This window comes from Centroberyx affinis, unplaced genomic scaffold (genome assembly GCF_046629955.1).
Source record: "Centroberyx affinis isolate AG114_WGS23_722 - 3 ecotype Tasmania unplaced genomic scaffold, CSIRO-AGI_Caff_v1 ptg005367l_1, whole genome shotgun sequence".
Classification (NCBI taxonomy): Eukaryota; Metazoa; Chordata; class Actinopteri; order Beryciformes; family Berycidae; genus Centroberyx; species Centroberyx affinis.
Genome location: NW_027282682.1, coordinates 51,673 through 71,918, shown reverse-complemented (window position 1 = coordinate 71,918; position 20,246 = coordinate 51,673). Strand labels below are relative to the sequence as shown.

The following is a 20,246-nucleotide window of genomic DNA, read 5'->3' as shown; positions in this document are numbered from 1 at the left end:
TTTTCACTTTACTTGGGTAGTCCAAATGAAAATCTACAGATGTTTACTGGTTATGAAAGTGATAATCAACTTCATGTTTACATATATGTGGTTGAAATTCTGGGGTAAAAGCTAAGGTGTATGAATGCACTACATGGACAAGGCAATAGTCCACTCGTGGTTTGTTAGGAAAGTAAATGATATTGAGTTAAAAGCAATAAAGGGTTTGACGGTAGTCAGCTGAATATTGGTACATTTAATTAATTAAATGTTTACTAATTGTTTGTTGAATATTTGTATATAAATTGTTGAACATTTGTAAAGCATAGGTTGAGTGAGTAGTTCAAGTTCAACTAAAATATTCTGAGAATATGTAGGTATGTTCATGAATTGTCACATATACTCTCTAGATAATCTGTTAAACATCTACAGACAAAGCGAAACAGTTGAATTGTTGAATGTCAACTAATAAGCTGTTGAAATGTTACAAATACTCTGTAGACTCTCTGTAGGCAGACTATCCAAATAAAGTGTTACCAATCCTATCAAAGGCCTTGTGCGCATCCAATGATATTAGCACCTCTTGTGTGTGAGCAGTGTTTGGCAAATACAGTATATTGAAGAGACGGTGTAAATTGCCCGCTAGTTGCCTGCCAGTCACAAAGCCTGCTTGGTCCTTGTGAATTATCGTGTGCACGGCTGGTTCAAGTCTCGCCGCAAGGGTCTTAGTCAAAATTTTGTAGTCACAACAGAGCAGACTAATTGAACGATAGGAGTCACATTTTAATGGGTCTTTACCCTTTTTGAGAAGGACAGATATTGTTGCCTGTGTCATTGTCGGAGGGAGTGTTTTCCTCTGCAAGGCTTCCTCATAAACTTCACATAAAAGTGGTGTCAATTTTGCAGAGAAAACTTTATAAAATTCTATTGGGTAGCCATCTGGGCCGGGTGCTTTCCCTGACTTAGATCCTTTAATGGCTCTTTCAATTTCAGCCAGTGTAAGGCGTTCTTCAAGTGTATTAACATCGTCTCGATCCAGGGACGGCGTGTCTAAGTTATTGAAGAACTCCGCAATTAAAATATTATCCCCTGCTTCTGATTTCTTGTTTATTTATACCCTTTTGTTCTGTGGTGCTACCACCATTAGCTAAGCCAATTTCAGTAATGAAAATTGATGACACAGAAGTTTACTGGCACGTTCTCCAGACTCATAGTAATTCAAGCGGGACTTTCGATGAAGATCCTCAGCAAGATCAGGGGCACGTTCAATCTGAAAACAGTGTGCACCGTTTTGCTGCGGTTTCAACGTCATGTTTCCTCAAAACGGTGTGAAACGGGCTTTGAGGTACGTTGTCTCTCGTTTTCCCACTGTGCCCCAGAACCACACTCATTATATGATCGGCCCACACTACACCAGCACAAGAATATGGGGGGAGGGACTGGGGGAATGGATAATTTTATGAATATTAATAATTCCAAAGATTATTAGTTATTGATTGCTAATAACCAAACCTGCCCCTATCAAAGCCCAACACTTCCATGGGGAGAAGCCAAGGGCACCTCCTCATTTGTATCACTGACCCTATCATCTAGAGCTAGTTGTGAATTAGTTACTCCATTCAATTTATCAAATAGAGAGCCTGAATCAATAAAATGATGATTAAAAACATTACAGATCTCCCTCTCGTCACTTAAAGGGCCAGAGTCCAGCATTATGATTGGCTGAGATACTGCCCTTAAGAGACTTAGCCAATTTCCAGAATTTTGCTGAGTTGTTTCCACAATCAGACAGATTGTTCAGGTAGAAGGTAGACTTAGCCCTTTTTCACCATGAACGTACATTTATTAGATCTTTAGTAGATCTGGCCAATACCCATGCTTTGTTCCTCTGCGAAATAAGACCACATAATTCCGGAGTAAACCAAGAGTTACATCTGTTCTTAACTCGTCTCAGTTACAGAGTTAAAAATAGACAAAAAAATGCTCCAGGGCCGGTTCAGCATCTGGAACCAGAGCTGTAGAAGAGAGATCACTATGATATCGCTCATGTAGAAATGCTTGTTCATCAAATTAAATTAAAAGACCTTCTCTTACAGATGAACTGTGACCCTGACCTCTTCATTCTAGTGACCCTGATACAGCCAACTGGACAATGATCACTGAAGCCTGTTGAGAACATACAGCTATGCTGAGAAGTATGGGGCCTATTAGTGAGAATGAGATCTAAAAGAGTGGAATTGCCAAGGTTTTTCATATTTGGTCGTGTGGGTTCTGTAATTAATTGGGTCAGATTTAACTCAGAGCATATATCTTTCAAGCCATCAGCTGCATGAGATGAGTTCATGTTAAAATCCCCCATAATAACCAATTCTGAAGTAACCAAGGAAGATCATGAGAGGGCAGTCTCTACCTGTTTCAACATGAATCACCAGAACCTCAAACTGACCTGGGACACAAATGGAAACCTTTACAGCCACCATGCCTACCTGCCGGTCCAGTCTGTTCCTGTCCCACGACTCAAACTGCTGATTCAGCGTAACTAAGACCGAGTCTGGCAGTCAGATGTAGACGTTTGTGATCAGAGAGGAGCTTTTCTCTGCTCAGACACAAAGCTGCTAACGTTAAAATCTGACACCATGTAAGCTATCTGTAAACTTGACTTAACTTGACTTTCTAATTGGTGTTTGCTGTTACCTGAAGTAACAGCAAGTTCCCCGGGCTGAGCTGAGTTCAGTCTATTGATCACTGTTGGGTTTCAGCGCTTATATATGTGTATATGTATGTATAAATAAATAAATTAATATATATAAATATATATATATACATATATGTAATGTTGTTAGAAGCCTCTTTTACAGCCAGAGCGGGCCAATGGCCTGGAAATGGTACAAACATTTATTATACCTGATGTAGCCTAATAAATATCTCTCTGATATAACAATTCATCATGGAGTGTTGATTGCAGACAATGAAAACAATCCTCCCTGGTGGCTTGAAGGAGGAAGGTGATTCTGTGTTTTGGAGCTTTAACTGTGACAGAAAAGCCTGATAAACGAAAATAAATGAAACTGAAATACATTTTCCTTGTTGAGCCTGATCCCATTCCATTAAACAGACCGCTGTATGAGGAGGAAAGGCATTTTGTAAGTGTTGGTTTTGAAACGTGTGATATAAATGCTCACTGAAGCTCGTGTGGTTCAGATGGAGAACAGGACGACTGGAACACAGAAACCCTCTGGTCCCATGATGAGCTGCTGGAGGAGGATTTGGGTTAATATGAGAGAAACAGTTTCACCTTTAAAGTTTCAACTTAAAGTTCCAATTTTAAGTGCCATTTTAAAATGTCATTTTACAGTTGAATCTAAAATTTTAATCCTAAGGTTTCATCTTAAAGTTTTATCTTATATCATTCACCATCCAGGCAGAATGACACACACACACACACCCACTCTCCTCTTTGGAGAGGGGTGTGTTAGACTTGGAGTGTGTGTTCCCAGCTCGGCCCGGTGGGGGCGGGACAGGCTGCTGCTGTGTGATGTATTGTACAGTACTGTAGTGTATTGTAGTGTAGTAGCCTATCAGTATCAGGATGTGTACTATGAGTGGGAGGAGCCCCCCCCCCCCCCCCCCCCCCCTCCCTACATGGCCACAGGACTCCTGACTTTGCGCAGCAGTGGACGCGGAGCGGAGGAGCGGTAAGTTTATTTTCTCTTCATCTGCATGAAAATATTAAATATCACATTTAAACTGAAAGATAACGGGGCAAATTGAAAAGACTGTGTAGGAAGCTGCAGCTTTGTGCGACAGTCAGCTCACCTTTAGATCTGCAGATTAAAGTTTACCTGTCTGATCCAAATCTTTATGAGCTGAATTCAGATTCTGTATCACAGAAACCAATATCAAACTGATGTAAATTAGTTTGTGTAAGAACAAGAATGGGATATTTATCTTTTTAAGGGAAAAAAAACATCAATTAATGCTTCATTAATTCATCCATTTTTGCTCATATTGATGTTGGTTTGTGTTATGATGAAATCTTACAAATATTAATTAGAAAAGAGGGGCAGGTACTTTAAGTATATTAAAATAACTTTATTTGTTTACAAATTGCTCTATATAGGCTACAATAAAACAAAGAGACAGGTGTGCGATATTTATGTCTCTATATGGGTATTTATGGGTATGTATGTGAACAGATGATAAAGTTGAATATTTTCTATTTCTAATGTAGCCTACATATTCATACTCTCTTATGTTTCAGTTAAATAATTCACTGCCATGAGCGGAATAGAAATATCATTCAATCAACCAGCAGTCAATATATGATGACAGACTGGAGGTCAGAGTTGATTCACCTATATAAATGACCATTCAATCATCATTTATTAGTGATTTATTAATTAGGCTAATAGGGATTTATGAGTTTATTAGTTATTTATTATCATTTCTCAGTGATCATTCTGGGCTGCAGCAGCTGTCTTCGCTATAAAATCCAGTAAAAGTCTTTCTGATGTTTCAGCAGCTTTGTCGTCTCTGATCTGAGCAGATTCTCTGCTCAGGAAAAGAATGAATGTAAACTTGATGTGTTGACTTCATATCTGACGCATAGTGACGGCATCTTAAAAGCTACTTCTTTTTGTTTTTTTATAAAGAAAAATACTTTGGGACATTGCATGTCCTGTAATGTGCAGTGAGTCAGTGGTTCAGCGGTGGATGAGCTCTGTGTTTCCCAACAGCAAAGAAAAAATAATAATATTAACTTCATTTGTTTTGCAGGTTTTACAAACCAGAGTCTCCACAGGGCTTCAGACACAGAAACAGGTTGGTTACTGTAATCTAGAGCTGAAAGATATTGACAAAAAAATCTAATTGTGATTATTTGACAAATACAATTGCGAATTAAACTGCGATTCATATAATTTTTATTGTCATACATTTTTTAGAACTTTAAAATTGTTTAAAGAAAAGTGATTTTATTAAAAGATAAATAAATGGATGTGCAGATTTACTGAGTTTGAGTATGATGAAAGGTTTTGATTCAAAAACTCCTTTTTCACCAATCCAGTTTGGAGCAAACTCTCTCTGAAGAAATTAACCGTAGCCTCTGAGATTTGGATCAAAATGCGATTTCGATTTTTTTTTTTTAACGATTAAATGTTCGGCTCTCTAATCTGAAGGTTCAAACAAAACCTGCATGATCAGAAAACTGAAGACAGACTGCAGCTCCTATGTTCCTTTATCTCCTATGGTATCTCTATTATATTCCTATATTCTCCTGGCATTCACTTTAATATTCCTGTAATATCACTATAATATTCCTATAATAATCCCTATAGCGTGTTGTTGTGTATCTGTTGTACTCAGTAATGTGAAATCATTCAATTTGTAAGCAAGTCTCAACATGGTGCATTCATTTAAAGATAAGGAGCCGTGTGGTTATCTGAAATTAATCAACACCCCTCCAGCCAATCAGAATCAAGTATTCATCCAGGCGGTTGTGTCATAAATATTAATATATTTTGAGAGCTGACCTTTTGCCTTGCCATGTTTCCTCTAGCAGAAGTTTGAGCCAGTTTTGAGTGGCAGAAAATATTATTAGTCCCATCCCTGCTGCTGCTCCCACCTGGATGTCTCTCTCTCCGTGTGTTAGTTGTCTTTGTGCGTACCTGTCTCTCTCCCCTCTTTCCCCCCTGTCCCTATTTGCCTCAGCCCGCCCAAGGTTTCTTCCAAGTTTTCCTCCTAAGGTTTCTCTTGGGAGTTTTTCCTTGTGTGCATTAGGGTCTAAGCCTGGGGTTGCCGGGTAGGTTCGGCCAGTGGTTCTCAACGTGGGGTCCGGGGACCACCAGGGGTCCTTGAGGGGGTTCCAGGTGGTCCCCAGCAAACTGATGAATTGTTAAACTTCACCATTATTTCATTTACCATTATTTCAACACAATTAGACAATACAGAAGAATGACTATTTTGATCATAGTTTTGTCTGTTATCTCTCTACCTACAATACAGATAGTCATGGGATTCTGGACAAAATCATATCGAACAATAAAAATATTCTCAGATTTGGGTCCGAGAGACAAAATCTCATCAAATGGTGGGCCGTGGCCGTAATGTGGACTAAATTAGGGTCCTTGATATGAAAAAGGTTGAGAATCACTGGATTAGGCTATGTAGATGCTATGTAGGTGACTCAAATAATGTAAAAATGCATGAAATTGCACATAGTGAGCAAAAAAAAACATCTGGGGGAGATAATCTGATTGGTTGAGTTAAACCTCAGTGGGCGGAGCCAAAGAACCACAGTTTTTCTGAAGCCCAGTGAAAATGACAAGAGGTAAGAGAGGAAGCTAATATTATGAAGCCTAGCGCTCTGCTACTAACTGAAAAAATACAATGTAGCCATACTAAGTTAACTATAGATAACTAAGTTAACTATAGATAACTTAGTATGGCTACATTGTATTTTTTCACAGGTTAGCTAGTTAGCCTAGCTATCAGTTAGTTAGCTAGCATGCAAATTTGTTTGTTTGTATATTTGTTTATTTGTGTAACGGTACAAAATTGAAATAAATCAATCAAATCAAATCAAGCCAGATAGCTAGTGGCTCTTTGGCTCCGCCCATTGAGGTTTACATCAACCAATAAAATTATTTCTGCATCAGCAGTGGTGCCTCTGAGAAATGTTTGCAGATCTCCAATCTACACAACAGAACCTCACTAGATATACTGTATATGTACATTCAACATTCAGTCACTATGTGCTTTCAGGCAGCATGCCATATATTATGACAAAATGTGACATAAAATTTTACTGGAAATGTTATTTGTATCTTGTGCCACTTCCATATCGTGGCAGGCCGCCCTTCTTGCCGTGCTTCTTGGGAAGTAAAGCTAAAGAGACTGTGTGCTATGCAATATATCTGACATAAGACATGAAGTATCACACTGCTCCTTATATTTTCAACATAGTTCCTCTTCAGTCAAGAAGTGTAGGCTCATTATCAGCCTGTGGCCCTGTGTAGGTCACTGGGTAGAGCAAGGCACTAACACTAGCCAGGGTTAGGGGGTCCATTCCCACTGGGGCCGCCCATACTGTAAATGTATGCAGTCATGGTAACGTGATATGTTGGGAGTTAAAGTGTCCCCCAATGCCACATAATGTAATTCAACTGTTAGCCTTCCAGATGGGAAATATGTCTTTGTTCTCTGTATTCATAGTCGAGTCTCTCTGTGTTGTAGGTAGAGAGAAACGTGAGAGCCATTCCAGCATGGAGGGGAGGCGGGGTCTTCTCTTCAGCCTCATCATAGCAGCGTGTTTCTATGGCAACGCTGCTCAGACGACAGGTGGGTATGATTACCCAGCTATGACTTAACTTCCTGCATACCAGAACGTAAAGGATCAAGGCAAACGTGCCTCATTTCAGCATTCGATAACGCAGAAAATGTCCAAAATATACATCTACTGGAGCAGAAAAGTGTTGCTCAGGTGGTCGCTGACAGTTCGTGTCGTTGGCACGCTGTCATAGCATTGCATTTGTCTCATTTTTATTTTATTTGGTAAATACTCGTTCTTCTAATTCATGGAGTAAACAATAATAAGGTAAATGTAACGACCCTACACTACCTTGATTTGTTCGCGCTTCACTGCGTCATCAGAGCGTGGAAAAAAGTTGAAGCCAGCTGAACTTCAGTTTGTAGCTGTGCTCGCCCGACTTGCTGCTACATTTTACGTTCTGGCGTTTGTAGCGTTGTGTGGCCGGCTTCCATTGAAAATGAATGATGTCCTGTCACTTTGTAACCCGCAGTCTGAACGTACCATAAGTGACAAAGAAAGGCAGAAGAATGTTGGCAACTGATTCATTCCAGCCACCAACCTCCGTCCTGAATAGGGTTGGGTCAACAGCCTGTGTACCACTGTATGCACTATCAACACCGTTTTGAAATTAACACCAGGTGTAAGCCCACCACTTTCTTCTATATTATTCTCACGCATTTGCACCCATGGCACGCTTCCAAGAACCACCCTGGAGGTAAGTGCGTTGCAGTAGATCCCTGCTCCCATCCAAAAACTGTCCATGACCCTACAACAAGCTGCTCTCCCCTTCCCCCGGCCTGCACACAACACGTGGAACTCATTACTTGTAGTTTTAGATCATACTGACACTTTTGCATCCCTGACACACTTCCAAGAACCAAGACCCACCCTGGGGGTAAGTTTTGTAGTAGCACCCTACAGCTCTCCATCTGCAAAACCTGTCTGTGAGCTGACGATCAGCTGCTCTGCCCTCCCTCCCAGTCTGCACTCAAGAGGCGGTGGCCGACATCGTCTTCTTGGTCGACGGGTCGTGGAGCATCGGCACTGAGAACTTTAAGCAGATCCGTCAGTTTCTGCACACACTGGTCTACAGCTTTGACGTTGGGTCTGACCATGTCCGCATCGGCCTGGTCCAGTACAGCACCACGGCACGCACCGAGTTCCTGCTCAACACCTACCAGAATAAGGAAGACATCCTCCAGTACATCAGCAACCTGCCTTACAAGGGGGGCGGCACCCAGACAGGGCTGGGCTTGGATTTCATACTGACCGAGAACTTTGTGGAAGGACCTGGAAGCAGGGCCGGCAACGCCCAGCAGAGGAAGAGTAGGGGAATTATTTTGTACACAATACGATAGGTATCAAAGAGGTAGACGAAGAACAGAACCAGCATGTCTACAGCGTGTCTGACGACAGCCAAACGACAACTTCTTCTATCGGTTCAAGGTAATTTGTGTAATACCACGCAGCTCTTGGTGATTCCAAGATCCAACTTTAGTAGCTGGAGGGTGATAAAGTGAAGAAAAATGGAAATGCTGATGTTTTTTTTCTTCAGAAATCTCAATGGCCAACAGAATTTCCCTGCAGTGACATCCTTTTCAAATTTGACTGAAAGAGAAATTACCTTGACCAAGAAAATTTCCCTAAAACAATTAAAAGTTCTTGTGTGCCTCGTACCATTGTTCAGGATGATATATATTGCTGGCACACAGCTTGTGGTGATTATGGCTTTTTTAAACCTTAATTCACGCAGCCTAAAGAAGATATAATTGAGTATCCATGCAATGCCTTGGTTCACATTCATCCAGTTCCACACATTCACACTGGCAGCTGCCCAGTACAACAATCTGCTACTGTTGGCCACTAAGCTAGCCTAGTGTCCAGCCCCTATGAATCACAGTTTCCAGCACTCTTCTAATTTGCATGGCGATTCATAGGGGCTGGACACCAGGCTACCACTAAGCAGCTCCACAAGAGTAGTTGGGGATGGGGCCTTGTTCAAGGATTCATTGAGGTCCCACTTTATTTGGATAGTGCAATGTTGGTGGTCAGCTTCCTATCAAGTGACTATAATGTGTCACTGAAAAGCATATTGAGTTTAAACAGATACTCATAATTGTGTGAAAAACCTCTATAGATATTCAATGTCTGGGTTAAGGTTAATCTTAGGGTTGGGCTTCATGTTCGAAATAGGGTCAGTTTAGGGTCAGGGTTGTGTTTAGATTTAAAAACGGGGTCAGGGTTAGACTGCAGTCAGGGTTAGGGTTACATAGTCTGTGGGAATACACCAAATAGGTAAGTGACACTTCTTTTTGTCACCTGATAGTAAGTTGAGTATCAACATTAGACTATCCAAATAGTGTTACCCACATTGATTATAAATGTCAAGTGAGGGGACAGCGCTACTCACTCACTGTGCCGTTTTTTTCACAGCAATACTAGGGTTTCGAACCAGCAGCCTTCTGATCACAAGCCCGCTTCCTTATTTGTGCAATGCTCCTCGATTTGCTGCCCAGCATCATAATCCATCTGAGATAAAAATTAATTAAGACTTAGCGAGGAATTACATTTGCTGAAGACAGGCCACAAGACTCTCAGGATCTTTGGTCCCTTAGGTTTAATTTTCTCTCAGAGAAATGAATAGAAATGTAAAAACCCTTTGAATAGAACATTGAATGTTGCATTAGAATATTAACAACATGGACCCACACAGTGTAAAGGCTCAAATATTACTCCAAATGAGTGTCTTTTGGTGGGTACATACACACACACACACACACACACACACAGAGTGAATGTTCTTCAAGCTGTCACTCCAAATGCTGACTGTCTTCTCTCTCCTGTCCAGAATGTGCCAAAGCCACCATGGCCGACATCGTCTTCCTGGTCGATGGCTCCTCCAGCATCGGCATCACTAACTTTCAGGAAGTCCGGCAGTTTCTCCGCAACTTCATCGGGGGCCTAGACATCGGCGCTGACAAAGTACGGGTCGGCTTGGCGCAGTACAGCGACGAGCCTCACCAGGAGTTCCTGCTGAAGGATCACATGGACAAACGATCCCTGCTGGCCGAAGTAGACAACCTGCCCTACCGAACGGGGAACACGGCTACGGGCAAGGCCATGACCTTCCTCCGGGAAAAATATTTCACTGCAGAGGCTGGAAGCCGCGCTGACCAGCGGGTACCTCAGGTCGCCGTGGTCATTACAGACGGGGACTCTGCAGATGATGTGGTGGCGCCCGCCCAGCTCCTGAGAAGGCATGGAGTCATTGTGTTTGGCATTGGGGTGGGAGCGGCCAACATGACGGAGCTCCAGGCCATCACCAACCGACCCTACCAGCGCTTCCTGTTAAGCATCGATAACTACCAGGCTCTGCAGAGGCTGACTGACAGTCTGCTGCAAACTGTGTGTGTCTCCATGGAGGATCAGAGGCTAGGTAAGGCAAAGAATTGTGGGAATCATAGTGAGATTGTTTTCCATTTAGTTACCTTGCACTAAATAACAAGAACACCAGATATAGCTGCAAGCAGCAATAAGGTGACCGGGAACATCTTAGCTCAGGACAAAAGGAGATGAAATCTGTTAGGCCTAAATACAATGTTAGAAGAAATTATTATAACAATAGGCTGCATTAACATGAGCGTATCAGCATAGTCTTTTAGCATGAAAGATTAGGCATCATGAACTATTACCATATCACCTATTAGCAGAAGTCAAAATTATATGCACTATAAAAAGATCACACTATAAATACAGCAACTTGTGACAATCAAATTATTACTAAATCTGAATGTATTTGTATGTATATGTATTTGCTCACTTTATTGATGAGCAATTTACCACCCACTGTTGCCTGTAGGAAAAGTTTCCCTCTCTGATAACAACATAATTTCTATTCCAACTGTTTTTTGTTTGTTTTTTCAGCCTTGGCCCAAAGGTTTGCAGACATTTTCTTCCTGGTGGATAGTAGCCTGTCTCTGGCAGACTTCCAGCACACCAGGACCCTCCTCATCCGGCTGGTCAACCAACTCAATGTCAGAGCTTCTGCCCACCGCTTTGGTTTGGCCCAGTTTGGCCAAGAGGTCAAGGTTGAATTTCTCCTCAATGCTTACAAAACCAAAGACGAGACCGCGGCCGCTGTCCGGCGTTTCCGCCTGCGCCGAGTACAGGCTAACGAGCCACGCAACCTGGGAAATGCTTTGCAGTATGCCAGCACTAACTTTTTCACCAGTGAAGCAGGTAGCCGGGAAGACAAAGGCTTCCGGCAGTTCCTGGTTGTCGTGTCTGGAGGGGATTCGGATGATGCTGTGTTTCAGGCTTCCCGTTTGGTGAAGTCTGAAGGGGTAACAGTGGTGGGGATAGGCCTAGGTACTGCAACAGTGAATGAAATGAGGGTAATAGCCACTGCTCCGCATATATACCAGTCTACCAACTTTGTACCTGTTTTGAAGACTCTCTTTGAGACTGAGGAGGAGGTGACCAATATTACTGGAGGTGAGGACGGTTTCTTTATCATCACAGAATTATTCACTTGACTACTGACTATAAAGGAAATGAACTGAACATACTTACTTAACAGGGGAGTGTTATTTCCTATACAAGCCTCCAAAACCATTAGGAAAGTGGAAATAGATTTTTTTTTTTCCTACAGTTTATCCACAATATATCCACCAGTACAACTTGCTAATAATTTTACCCCCAACCAAAATGTAGACACAATTTTACAGATTGTACTATTCTTGAGGTTGAGTAGTAGATAGTGCTGGAATTAATTGGTACTTTTTACCCTCTTTCTTTACTCTTTCACAGATTGCAAAACTGCCAAAATGGCAGACATTGTGTTCATTGTTGATGAGTCGCAAAGCATCGGTACTTCCAACTTTCATCTGGTGCGCACTTTTCTGCACAAGATTGTAGATGGCCTAGATGTCAGTCCGAAGAGAGTCCGAGTGGGTATCGTCATGTACAATGACAGGCCCACAGCACAGGTCTACCTCAATACCTTCAACGACAAGAACGAGATCCTTCAGTTCATCAAAATCCTGCCTTACCATGGAGGAGGTACCAACACTGGAGCTGCTCTGAAGTTTGCTCGGGAGAAAGTCTTCATCAAGGAGAAAGGCAGCAGGAAATGCCTGGGCGTTCAGCAGGTGGCGGTGGTGATCACAGACGGTGAATCCCAGGATGTTGTGAGCCAAGAGGCCGCTGATCTCCGCCGTGATGGTGTCACTGTTTACGCCGTAGGGATCAAAGATGCTAAGAAGACTGAGCTGGTACAGATGGCGTCTTATCCTTCCAAGAAACATATGTTTATTGTGGACAGTTTCGCCAAGCTGAAAACCCTGGAGCAGAGCTTGCAGAAGATCCTGTGTCATAACATTTTTCGCCAAGCGATCACAATCAATACAAGGAGAACAGGCATCAAACAAGGTTTGAGGCAGTGGTTTTTTTAACAGTGGCTTTGGTCACTTGGATTTTAACAAAATCTATAATCAAAAAGATAAAGTCTAAGTTTAAGGATATGGTCAGGTGTTATAGTGTATAAAGTGTAGTGAATTGAAAGAAGAGAATTGAATGTGTGAAGAAAAAACCCTTACTATGCGGCATTCTTGCTTTCCTTTCCTTTCCAGGCTGTGTACAAACAGATGAAGCAGACATCTTCTTCCTGATCGACCACTCAAGAAGCATTTACCCTAAAGACTTCAATGACATAAAGAAGTTCATGATTGAGTTTATCCATACCTTCAATATTGGGCCACAACATGTCCGCGTGGGGGTTGCAAAATATGCAGATTCACCAAACTTGGAATTTGACCTGACAGCCCACTCAGATGTCAACTCATTAGAGAAGGCTGTGGAGAATATAAAACAAATAGGTGGTAGGACCAACACAGGAGCAGCGCTGTCATTCATGGGTCCCAACTTTGACAGAGCAACGGCCACTCGAGGTCACAAAGTCCGAGAGTACCTGGTTGTCATCACCGATGGGAAGTCTGCCGACGAGGTCAAGGCTCCTGCAGAGAGACTGAGGGCGCAGGGCGTCACCATCTACGCCATTGGGGTGAAAAATGCAGACGAGACTGAGCTGGAAGAGATTGCTGGAAGCCCTGAGAAGACATACAGTGTCAATGATTTTGATGCCCTGAAGCCCATCAAGGATGACATTATCACAGACATTTGTTCCAAAGATGGTAAGGGAAACTAGATTGTTATTCTTTTAAAATGCATGTATTACATATTCTATATTTTGGAGTTACTCACCACTGAAAGTATTGTATTAGTTGTATTGTATATGTATTAGGATACAATGGATACTACTCCAATGAGCATACATCTGTTTTAGGATTCAGAGCTAGAGATCTTTACATCAGCAACGATAGTAACAATGATAGTGACAATAACCACAATAATAAAACAATTACATATATAGTATTTAAAAAGATAAGGTTACAAAGAGCTTTACATGGAATCTTAGCTGAATGCTTAAGACAAGAAAAGTACGAGAAAAAGAGGAACACAGCACCAACAGTTCTCTTTTACTCTGTCCACAGTTTGCAAAGATGTACCAAGCGACCTCGTTTTTTTGATTGACAGCTCTGGTAGCATCAATTTGCCGGACTTCCAAAAAATGAAAGACTTCATGAAATCAGTCATCACCAAGTCTGTCATCGGGCAGAATCAGGTGCACATTGGCGTCATGCATTACAGCACTATCCAAAGACTGGAATTCCCTCTCAACCGTTACTATGACAAAGGCGAAATGTTGAAAGCTATAGATAATATGCAGCAGATAGGTGGAGGCACACACACAGGTGGTGCCATTTCTGATGTTTCACAGTATTTTGATGTATTCAGTGGAGGCCGTCCAGACCTGAGGCAGAGGCTTATAGTGATAACAGATGGCGAGTCTCAGGACGAGGTCACAGGTCCTGCTGAGGCTCTGAGAGCCAAAGGGGTCACGATCTACGCCATCGGGGTGGTGAACGCCAACACCACTCAGCTGCTGGAGATCAGCGGTTCACAGGACAGGATGTATGCTGAGAGGGACTTTGATGCACTGAGGGACCTGGAGAGCGAGGTGGCCATGGAGCTCTGCGATACCGAGGGAGGTGAGAGCAGATTGGGATTATTACAATAATGATTTGGTGATTCAGGTGTTCTGGTGGTCAGTGCTCTAAGGCAGGTACCATGTAAACGCTAAGTCCTGGGTTTGAATCTGGCTCAAAACCTTTGTCGCATGTCCCAGTCTTTCCTGTCTCTCTCTACTTTGTACTGTCCAATAAAGACAGAAATTCCCCCAAAAAATGTTGCTTGAATATTTATGAGTAATTCCACTGAAATTGACTTTTAAAGTGGCATTAAGCATCTACGACTTCTACCGACCTCTATCAGGGGGAATTGGAAGTGTCTTGGAACTCCAATGGGTGGGTTTTTTTTTACAAGGTGGAAAGTGAGTTTTGAAAGCCATAAATCAAAGTAATAATCAGTTGAGTCATTGCTACTGATCAACAACACTATCAAAATCCTGCACATATATTATGGTCTGTTTGTATTCAAAAGAATACTGTTGATCAATTATTTACCTTTCTTATCCTTGCCTCCTTTCACTTTGCTAAGCTTGCTGATGTTATTGCAATGACTGGTAATCAAATATTAAAGTAAGATTCTTTTTGTACATAACTGTTATAACAGACAGTAATGCAAAAAACCTGTAGTTGTAGAGTGGGTGTATCAGGGCTCTCTTGTAAGCTCACTCTGCAATAATTTTCCCATAAAAAAATAAAATAAAATAAATATAAAAACACATCTAACAATCTATGACGTCCAGCCATTCAGCAAAAGTCTCAGAGAAGGGGACTTTCCCCCTCTCTGCTGTCCACATACCCTCAGTATGTCTGTATACTTGCAGGGAGGGGATGCAGATGAAGGTTAGAGGGAATAGGGGAGAAAGAGTGAATTAAGGGTTGTGGCTTTAGTAGAGTGTTTTCCAATTTTAACTGAACTCTCTGTTTTTGAACATGCATATTGCCGCATTAAAAGTTAACTTACTGATTTGTTACCATAAAAATACACTTGTCTTACTTCTGTGTGGTAATTTAACATCTAATTGATTCCTCACCATCCCCACCCCTTTCTCTTTGTCCTTTTTCTTCAATCAGAATGTAAGAAGACAGAAGTAGCTGATATTATTTTCCTGGTGGACGGCTCCACCAGCATAGGCTCCAGGTTCGTAAGCATGCAGAAGTTTATGGCATCGATGGTGAACCAAACCACTGTCGGCGAGAAACTGACTCGCTTTGGGGTAATTCTCTACTCCGATGACCCCAAATCCATGTTCACTCTCAACCGGTACTCCTCCAAAAGAGAGGTTCTTAATGCCATAGCAGCTTTGAAGTCACCGCATGGGGACACCTACACAGGCAAGGCTCTGGAGTATTCCTTACAGTTCTTTAATGCTGAACATGGCGGTCGGGCGGCCTCCCGAGTGCCTCAGATTCTTATGGTGATCACAGACGGCGATGCTACAGACCCTAACAATCTGGTTGCGCCCTCTGAGGCGCTGCGAGACAAGAGCATCCGTGTCTTCAGTATTGGAGTGGAAGGAGCCAAACTAACTCAGCTGGAGATCATGGCTGGTGGTGACAAGTCCAGGGTTTTCTACGTGGACAATTTTGATGCCCTGGAAACTCTGTACACAAATATTTCTCATGTCCTCTGCAACAACACTAAGCCAGGTAGGATGCAACAAGTACAACTTCGGTACAGTCTCATTGCGCATTTGTGGCACTGATGTATAGTTCTTTGTATAGAAGCAGTCATGATTTGTGAAAAAAATGATTTCTCAAGTGCTGCAAACTGTGAGGAAGTTTGATAGCACACAAGCATAGAAGAATGGAGTATGTCTGCCCTTCTTGGCATAATGTTAGTTTGTAATTTTATGTATACTTACATTGAGAATTATTTAATGGTGCCCTCACTTACTAGCAGCAATGTGTACATATACTCACACATTTAAATGACCTCCCCTTGCTTTGCTTTGGCAGTTTGTGAGAAACAGATGGCTGACCTGGTCATTTTGATGGATCAGTCAAACACCATCTGGCCGCCTCACTACACCATCATGAAGAACTTTACAGCAGAACTGGTGAGAAGCTTCAAAATCAGTGAGGAGTTTGTGCGCGTTGGAGTCGCACAGTTCAGCAGCAGACCTCAGAAGGAGTTTTACCTCAACCAGTACTACACCGAGGCAGAAGTGAACAAACACATCCTCGACTTGACGCAACTCGGCGGAACCACCACCAACATTGGACTGGCCCTGGATTTCATTCAAAAGTATTTCAAGGCGTCGCACGGTAGCCGCATCTCCGCTGGGATTTCCCAGAATCTGGTGCTGATCACAGACGGCGACTCACACGATGATGTGGAGGAAGGAGCCAAGAGTCTCAGGGCTCTGGGGATTGAGATGTTTGTCATCGGCGTCGGAAAAGAAAAAGATCAGCAGCTCCTGCTGCTCGCTGACAACCCAGAGAGGCTATTCAATGTGGAGAACTTTGACATCTTGCCAAACATCAAGCAAAAGGTGATCAAGACCATCTGCAAATCCAAACCCATCGTGGATCTATGTGGTGAGTTGAGAAGTGTGACTTTGTCTCTCTGTCTGTCTCCTCTATGTCCCTCTCTCCTCCCTCTCTCTCTGTCTCTGATGATATTGAATGACTGCCAATGATAAATTCATTTGTCTACCTCCTGCAGCCTGCAGCATTGATATCGTCATGGGATTCGATATTTCTCAAAGGACTGGAGCTCTTGGTCAGCTCCTGGTCAGCGGCCAGACCAAGCTGCAGACCTTCCTGCCAGAGATCGTCCGCTATGTTTCCAGCCTACAGGGTCTGTGCTGCACTGGACGCACCCCCATCAATCCCAACATCGCCTTCCGAGTGGTGAGGCAAGACGGACGAACCCTGTATGATTTCAGCTTCGAGGGCTACAACAAGGATGTGGTGACGAAGGTCATGAACCTGCAGATGTCCGAGGCCACCTACTTCAACACGGCTCTGCTGCACTCCTTCAGAGACAAGTTGAAGGCAGAGTCCAACGCTGGTGTGAAGGTGAGTCTGAGAGATAAAATAGTCTTGCATACACAAAGACACCTCAACACCAATGTATTGTGTCAATGTCCCAATCTATCAATCTATCTAACCCTAACCCACACGTTTTGTTAAGGTGATGTTTTTCTATATTCTTATATTTTTGTGTTAGAATTGTGCGATGAATGACAAGTGCAATGAATTAACACAGCAACATGTAAAAGTTAAGAGTGCTGAGTTTTGTTTTTTTTGTCCTTTTTTCTCCAACACATTATGTGTAATAATAATAATAATAATAATGCATTAGTCTTGTATAGCGCTTTTCTAAGTACTCAAAGACGCTTCACAAACAGGGTAAAATCATTTAATAAGTGTATTTAAAAATAAGAAAATAGTAAAAACAAGAATACAAGTAGGTGGTTAAAACTAGAGGAATCATGAGGTGGACGGACGGGAGAGAGAGGGAAGGAGGTTAGCAGGTGAAAGCAAGCTTGAAGAGGTGGGTTTTGAGGGCCTGTTTGAAGGATGGTAGGGTGTTAGCCTGACGGATGTGGTTGGGGAGGGCGTTCCAGAGGGAGGGTGCGGCAACTGAAAAGGCCCTGTCACCCCAGGTCCGGAGCTTGGTCCTGGTGGTCTTTAGGGTGGTTGTGGCCGCAGACCTGAGGCATCGGGTGGGGGTGTGTCGGGGGACGAGGTCGGAGAGGTAGGGAGGGGCCAGGTTGTTTATGGCTTTGTAGGTGATGAGTAGTATTTTAAAGTCAATCCTGTATTTAACCGGGAGCCAGTGGAGGTTGTGAAGGACAGGGGTGATGTGATCTCGGCGGTGGGTGGAGGTAAGCAGGCGGGCAGCAGAGTTCTGGACGTATTGTAGTTTTGAGGATTTTGTTTGATGAGCCGTAGAGGATGCTATTGCAGTAGTCGAGTCTGGAAGTTATGAGTGCATGGATAAGTATTTCGGCAGCGGCAAAGGACAGGGAGGGCCGGAGGCGGGCAATGTTCCTGAGGTGGAAGAAGGCAGTTTTTGTGACCTGGTTGACGTGAGGTAGGAAGGAGAGGGTGGGGTCAAGGATGATTCCGAGGTTGCGGACCTGGGTGGAGGGGGTGACAATGGAGCCGTCGATGTTGAGCGAGAAGGTGTGGGCGGAGCGGGTGAGGGAGTGTGGGCCAATGATGAGGACTTCAGATTTGTTGCAGTTGAGTTTGAGAAAGTTCTGTTGCATCCATGATTTAATGTCAGCAAGGCAGGAGGTGAGGGTGGAGTGGGTGGTTGAGGTTCAATAAGGGATTCAAAAGGATTCTGATTCGATAAGAAGATTAAATACTGGTTTCAGATTTCATAAAATACTCTAGCCTATGGCTTTCATAAAGTGGTTAACAGTGGATGTGTACCGTCTGAAAAGTTTTCTTCAAAGTAGTGCACATGCAAAATAAGATTGGTCACTAACCAGCTCCCTGGTTATACACAAGCAGTTCCAGTTTTTGCCAAAGCACAGGGAGTCGTGCTTCAAGGGAATCGCGATCAAAGTTGGAATATCAGATCGCTTGGTTGAAACAAAACATTGTATCACAATGATTTTTAAATCTTTCTATATAAATATGATGGTGTGTAATTTTCTTTCCATGGACTCTCAGCTCTAGCAGTCTAACATGTGACTGACCTTGTCCCTCAGGTGCTGGTGATCTTCTCAGATGGACTCGATGAAGACGTGATGAAACTGGAGCACGAATCAGAGCTTCTACGACAATCTGGTAAAATCTCATTTTGTATTCTGCCAAGCAAAGATACACAAGTGTTAATCCTCATTTTGTATTATTCTTAATTGAAGTAAAACCAAACCCCAAAATAACGATGTCATCAGTGACTCTGCACTCTGCAGATCTGGCTCAGATCAATCTTGGAACCCATCGTCTATCAGTCTGACGACGATTAGACTCTGGGGGTGATGACCAATATTTTGGGGTTTCCGGTCTAGCCAGCGGACATCCGGGCCAAGACTTCCTCTTCCGTGCACCGGTCATTGTTTACAGTCCAATTAGCAATTTTAAACGTGAGAATGGAGTTGGAGTTGAGAGACGACATCTACGACCGGATTGTTTCACAAGTTTTTTAGGTCCAGATGACATTTCGGCTAATCTCTATAAACAGATATCTGCATATGAGACGTCGTCTCTCGACTCCATTCTCGGGCCTCAAGTTGCTAATCGGACTGTAAACAATGACCAGCACACAGAAGAGGAAGTCTTGGCCCGGATGTCCGCTGGCTATACTGGAAACCCCAAAATATTGGCCGTCGCCCCTAATCGTCGTCAGACGGATAGACGATGGGTTCCGAGATTGGGCTCAGATAGCTGTCAGTCAGAAAAGGTGCACTTAATTGATTTTCCAGTGGTTGTTTAAACTTTCTGGCACTTATTGTATCGTCCTTTGAGGCCAACCCACCCATCTGGCACACTTAGGATTACACAAATCATGTAAAGCATGAGCAAATAACAGTTGGCCCAAGTCTGCTATTTTGTGGAGGAAATCAGGGGAGAGGAAATACACTCGGCAAATGCCCTTTCTGAGGTTTTAAAGGTATCATTATTGATGTTGAGCTTTACAGTGTACAGTCAGTATTCAGAATCAGAATCAATTTAAAAACAATGTATAGTAAATGTACAGGAATTTGTCTTGGTGACACTGGTGCAGAGAAACAAGACATTGTGCAAGACATACTATAAACTATACATATCAGTCTACATATCCTCATTCAACATTAGATATTTCATAGCCTTGTGCTTTAAAGCAACATGTCTCACATTATGGTTGCAGCTATCCTGCTAAGCCATTAGAGGAGGAGAGGTGCATGAAGTAAAACTCCTGTCTGATT

At 42.7% G+C, this 20,246-nt stretch overlaps 1 protein-coding gene across 1 annotated transcript in view; it reads left to right on the top strand.

The window, feature by feature from the left end:
- The first annotated feature begins 4,760 nt into the window (after positions 1–4,760).
- Positions 4,761–20,246, top strand: part of LOC139667208 (collagen alpha-6(VI) chain-like) — a 66,034-nt gene continuing 50,548 nt past the window's right edge. Inside the window, 13 exon segments of the mRNA XM_071546642.1 lie at positions 4,761–4,800; positions 7,213–7,317; positions 8,270–8,637; positions 8,640–8,727; positions 10,137–10,724; positions 11,213–11,782; positions 12,098–12,718; positions 12,919–13,479; positions 13,840–14,397; positions 15,448–16,023; positions 16,333–16,914; positions 17,042–17,397; positions 19,047–19,125. Coding sequence (XP_071402743.1) covers positions 7,242–7,317; positions 8,270–8,637; positions 8,640–8,727; positions 10,137–10,724; positions 11,213–11,782; positions 12,098–12,718; positions 12,919–13,479; positions 13,840–14,397; positions 15,448–16,023; positions 16,333–16,914; positions 17,042–17,397; positions 19,047–19,125 — 5,023 coding nt within the window. The 5' untranslated portion in view covers positions 4,761–4,800; positions 7,213–7,241.